This window comes from Cyprinodon variegatus, unplaced genomic scaffold (genome assembly GCF_000732505.1).
Source record: "Cyprinodon variegatus isolate N-32 unplaced genomic scaffold, C_variegatus-1.0 Scaffold84, whole genome shotgun sequence".
In the NCBI taxonomy this organism is placed as follows: domain Eukaryota; kingdom Metazoa; phylum Chordata; class Actinopteri; order Cyprinodontiformes; family Cyprinodontidae; genus Cyprinodon; species Cyprinodon variegatus.
Window position 1 is genome coordinate 1671031 of NW_015150537.1, and position 6104 is coordinate 1677134.

Genomic DNA, 6104 nt, shown 5'->3' on the forward strand with positions numbered 1-6104 from the left:
TTATGAAGTTGCAAAAAATATAAAATATTACAATATAGAATAAACTTAAACTGACCATGGGTGCAGTTATGCGCCCAAACTGTTTGACATCTTCCTCATCTGCTAATGTCCCAAATTGGTGACGTAATTGCTTCTTTTTCATCTTTATACGTGAAACTATCAATCTACTTTCCATATTGATAGGCTGCCAAAAGTACACACACACACACACAAAAAAGTACACACACAACACTAAGCGTTGTATTGTATTGTTGACCAATCACCTAGGCTATTGTTTTTTTTTAAGAAAGCCCCACTTTTTCTTTTGTTTTTAACAAAATCGGGCACAAAACGGCAGCCGTTTAACTGCTACAACAGTTAAAACCGCTATCAGGATGCAGTAACTTCTTTTTCTGAGCTTTCTTTGAACGCACCATGGCCATACGTGCCTGTTTAAATTGTCATCCAGGTCATGGCAACCACAAAAACGAGCCTAATTTGCAAGACAACTGAACTTTGGCTCAATTTTGTCTGCTGGCTTGCACCTGACTCTTGTGGCAGTTGGCAGAATTGACAGAGTCCCGGAGAGGTGTTGAAAAATCTTCAAAAAAACAGAGCCAAAGTCCAATTACCTTCCAGTTTAGGCTTGTTTTGTGGCAGGTCTAATAAAACCTTTTCAGCTAATGGAGTACACCCTTTAGGACTTAACTCAACCAAACATAGGAAACTTCAATTGCAGATTTGTTTAGACAGTTGGAGCTAAATGTTTAGTCATAGAGCCTTAAAAGGACCTCTTGAACCTGCTCCAGATTTTTAATCATTAACAACACAAACTTCCGTAGATATTTAAAATTCTTGCCCATTCCTAAGGGTCTGACCTGTACGTTCGGTTCAATTTACATGTTTTCTAAGCCAAAACAAGGATTTGTTTTTGGTCCACTCCATAAAACCTCGAACGCTATATCTGACATTTCGAATTGAAAAAGCTTCCTGTATGAGAAGCGAAACATCTTCAAACTTGGAAACAAAGTCCAGTGTTTTTTTTTTACTTTTTTGGAATGATTTTGACCTGGATGACTGAGAATCTTTACCAACATAGATTGTAGCTACTTGTTAATCCATCATTAAATACTGAATTATAAAAATGTATTTTAAAATCCTATTTCTTAATGGAAATGTAAAAAACAAATTTATAAATCTGATTAGAAATAGCTTTCCTAATAACAAATTTAAAAATGATTCCTTATTGAATTTATTTTTCATACTTGCATTTTCAAATCTTCTTGAAATTCCATTTACCTACCTATAACACAACGGAAAACAGTTGAACTTTTATTGGTTTAACTGCCAGACTTCATTAACAAAATCACCAATGAAGGAGCTGGTACCATCAGATGAGCAACTGTGATTGGTTAAACTGGTTTCCTGCATGCTCAAGTCACAGAAAAGATAAATGGAGCAGGTAAATACAGGTAACTTTATTTATCTCACATTGGAGAAATCTACCTCTGAATTTAACTCATCCCATTGGAGAGCAGTGGGCTGCCCTTGTGCGGTGCCCGGGGAGCAGTGTGGGATTAAGGGTCTTGCTCAGGGGGTCAGAGTGCAGGCCGTGGGGATCGAACCAGGTACTTGCAACCCTTTCATAGCACAAGAACACTGCTCTCCCCTTGTGCACACAAACCTATATTGTGTAAACAAGTTAACTGCATACAGTTCAATTGAGAATTTATCATGCTGTTATTCTTTTATAAAGTCATCCTCCTTCAGCCACTTAATTATTACAGGATTTTGCTAGCATCCAACCAGCAGCATCATGGTCCCATCAAAATCAGACCTACAGAGGAAATAGAAGTTGCTACATCTGAGACTGTTCGGTAAACCCGTGTTCACAACTGAAGGCTGTGTGTTCACCAATCCAATCCTGTAGTTCAGTGTATGCAGCATGCATATAGATGCATTTGTCTAAATGCAACATGTTAAATTAAGTTGTTAATATCAGTGTAATGAAAGCACACTGTTGAGATTTTAGATACGTTTTCTTGGGTCTGTGCGCCAGTTGGATTTGAAACTCATGGCCTGAAAAATGGTCTCAGCAAAACACTGATGGGAAGTTATTGCTGATGGATCTAAAATCTCAGAAGAAAACCTCCTGGTTATCTGTCCTAAGACCAGGTTCTCAATCTCAGACCCAACCGGGCTTGTTGTCTGTAAAAGAGGTTAATATGGTAACAGTCTTAACCTCTGTCCTGTTAAACTTGGAAAATGAACTGCAGCCTCTTCAAAGCAGATTCTGTTTTAAGCTGCAGTTGTTCCCAAAGAGAAAAGCCCCCAATCCTATCCAACTTTATTTACAATGCACTTTTAAAACGAAAACCTAGGACAAAGTGCTGTATGGATTACATTTACTTAAAATAAAATGATACACATATACAAACCTGCTAAACAATAGTCCTTTATTTATTTAAAAATCCTGAACACCAGCTTACTGGTGTGCAGGATAAAGGAATGGGACCAGAGGTAGCCTTTTGCCTGTAGTGGCTGGCAAGGCTAGACCAGAAGAACAGGTGTTTATATTAAGCTCTGGTGCCCCCTGCTGGCCTCTAATGCAGATGTTAGTCTCTTTCTGCTGTTTAGAAAAAAAAAAGGAAATAATTCTAGTTAACATATCTAGAGAAAAACTGCAACTGGGGAAAGGTATAGAAACAGAGTCTGATTTGGCTACAATCTGATTTATACACTTTATTTTCTATATCAACAGGAAAGAAAAGTATCAGCTTTCAGAAAAAATAAAAATTTTTGATGAAGGATCATGTCTTGTTTTTATTTCACAACAGAAACGAATTTTCTCACAAAATGTTCTGCAGGAGAAGAAAGTTAAATGGGTGGAAAATAACCTCTCTTTAGACATACATCATAGCCCTTTAAGCAAAGAGTAAAAAAGGATTATAAAATTTTTAATTCAAAGAGAAAATATAAAAAGAAGAAACAGAAATGTGTTTTTTAGTTTCCTGTAATGTTTGTTGGACCCGCTGATCACAGCTCATCCTCCTTGAGCCCTGAAATAAAGAAGTCTCCAGTCAGAGATTTACACACTGATTGCACACAGCTTTCTGGATACAAGTACATGAACAGAAGGCATTGATGTGGAACATTAGAAGCCTGAGGAGAACACATACTAAAGTAAAAATGGTTTAAAGAACTTTCAGTTCTGAGTTCCTCTCTGACCCTGTGTTCTAAGGCAGGGGTTCCCTACCTTTTTTGACTTCTGTACCCCCTGGATCATTTAATCATGTTGATTATTTTCCAAAAGTAGAAAGTAAAACTGATTTTAAAATGAAATAATTTTTAACTTGAACATTTAGTGATCAGACATTTCATACTTTTCAATTAGAATAAAAATAACATAAACATGTTGCATGGAAATTTAATTAGTACTGAAATCCTTATAGAGCAAAACCCAACCCTATTTTGTTGTATTTCTTTACCTGGAAAGTAAAATATTAAATATTTTGACGTACCCCCTGCAATGCATGACTCTTCTAAAGTATCAGTTTCTGCTCTGACAACAGCAGCTGAAGCACATAGAGCCATGTATGTGGCAGAAATCTATTTGTCTTAGCAGCTGAGAAGTCCTGGTAGCTCTATTGCGTCTCCTTAATTCCATCAGTCCAGGTTAGACAGAATATTTGACTATTTAACAAATAAATGAGCCATGTTTTGTTCTCAGTGTGAGAAACAAACCTGTAGGATTATCTCCCTGGTGATGGTGCTTTCTGAATTAGGAACTATATGTAGACCTTTTCTTCACGTCAGATCCTGTCTGAAGCTATTTGTCAGAGACATGTCTCTCCTCATTACTGTATCACTATTTCCCTAAACACAGGAAATCTTCTCACAGTTCCTCATCCTGTCAGCACCAGGGAGGAGAGATCAGTAGATGACTCACTGATAACCTGAATCCATCTGACAGACACAGCTTCATGTCCTAATTATACCATCTCTCCAAGATAGTGGACTGGACACATAATCAAAATTGGATAAGCATTCTTTCTATTGTTTACTCTGCTTTCCTCAGAGGACTAGATATTACACCCGCCTCCAACATCTGACTACTGCTCAGGACTTTCCTGATCCAGGACCTGTAGAAACAGGGATTTCGCCCTAGGGATACATGGGAATCCCTATGGGTTTTTTTTGGTTTCAACTCAACTTTGAGTTGAAACCAGTTAATGTCAGAATCAATGTTATGATTAAAAGTATAGTGGAGGACTTTTGCGAATTTGATAAGACCCGTCCTTTCCACTTAAAAAAAAAAAACACATGCAAGACCCTGTACCCGCTCCAGAGAGGGAACGCCTATTAAAAACGTGCAAGAGCATGCATGAGCCCATTTGTCGTCGTGCACGATCTGTTTAAATGTGGCTGTTTGCATCGCTTATACAAGCTTTCTTTCCAAAAGATTTGCTATTTTTGTCAGACTCTCCACTGGTAAGGGAAAATGGGGACAAGCACGTAGGACTGCCTTACGTAAACATATCACCACAATGATTGACAATTAGAAGGACCACTTATTTTGATGATCCACCCGGAAAAAGAACATCCTCCACTAAACCTTTAAATAATTAGAATGAATGGGAGTATTAACCAATAAGTATAATTGTCAGAATTATCCAGAAAGGATCGATGTTGTGAATAGCCAATAAAAGTTCCTCAACAAAAAGGGTTAGGGGGGCAGTTAAAAGCAGGTTCATGCTTGTGTTCATCTGTGGATAATGATGTCAGAGTTTTTGTTACCCGTCTTGATTTCGTCGATGGATTCGACAAGGTGGATCTCCCCAATGGCCGATGCTTCACCTTTGGAGTTGAAGGCGTGACACTCATATGATCCATCTTCTTCTTCAGTCAGAGGGGAGATCTACAATAAGACCAGCACATCTGATTGGTCCAGATATGAGCTCAAGACATAATTTGACAAGAACTGGACCACCGTGCTGGCTACCCCTAAGCTGGTGTCAGGACCGACTTCTGAGTTTTTCTAGACGGCTTAGATTGAAAGAAACCACCAGCAGCTGAAAAGTGTTAAATGGAAACGTAGAAACCATTCCTCACCAGAACCCATCCGGTCACTTGATGCTTTTCTGGTCCTCCTCTGGTCTGGATCGCCAGGTTGTCTCGATCTCCGGGAAGAAGCGCCGCCTTTCTCTTTCCACCAAGGACCTGAGAAAGGTACCACCAGAAGCAAAATAATCAGATCAAAGAATATTTCTCATAATCTAATTGGGTGTTCGAACTCTAGCTGTCCCCTTATTGATCTTTTTTTTTTCAGGTTAAATCAAATGACAGATGGATTCACCTTCCTCCAGGTGAGGACAGGTGTGGGCACACCCACAGCCTCACAGCTCAGGTACACCTGGGAGCCGCTGACGTTGTACACCTGACCCGGTGGAGTGACGATGACAGGAGCTGGAGGCAGACAGACAGAGTTCAACTATACAGGATGGGATCAGGACAGAGCACGCCTCATCATGGAAACGCAGTGACCTGACAGGAATGTCTTCTGAGCATGCTCAGTCAGGCCTTTTCATCTAGAATGGAATGCTGTGTTTAGAAAAGGATGAAGGGAGATTATCAGAGACACCACAGTACATTCAGAGGGAGTTACTGTCCCAAAACCACTGAGGCAGATCACTGAGATATGGAGCAGACAGGTAAACCCACAGAGGAACATCCATCAGAAACCTGCATAATTCCTGAGCATGGGGAAAGATCATCATCAAAAGGCTCCACGCAGAACATTCTCCACCAGAGGACTCTAGATGACGGGGATAAAAACTGAGCTGAAACAATCCGCTGGAGAGCCTCTGGTCTCCTGGGAAGCTATAGAGCAAAAATCTGTCCAGATTTTAAGTGAACCTTTAAACTATAAACTCAGGGTTTATACTGAATCATCAGGTTATTTTAAATAACATTTACAGTAGTCATCCTCTCTCCTGAGGTGTGTCTCTCCCAAGGGTGTAGGTTTGATCTCAACTTTGGTAGGGACACTACTGGTCTTAAAATGATTTGGTCTGATGTCATTATGTAATTATGCATGCTCCTATTTATTTTAATGCTCGATGTAT

At 39.4% G+C, this 6104-nt stretch overlaps 1 protein-coding gene across 1 annotated transcript; it reads right to left on the reverse strand.

Moving 5' to 3' along the window:
- Positions 1-2985: 2985 nt before the first annotated feature.
- LOC107083788 (insulin-like growth factor-binding protein 7) lies at positions 2986-5470 on the reverse strand (the record flags this gene model as incomplete). The annotated part of the gene is made up of 4 exons (XM_015373258.1): positions 2986-3038; positions 4777-4897; positions 5092-5199; positions 5336-5470. Coding segments are annotated over 4 exons (387 nt in total), but the record flags the coding sequence as incomplete, so codon positions are not given.
- Positions 5471-6104: the final 634 nt, after the last annotated feature.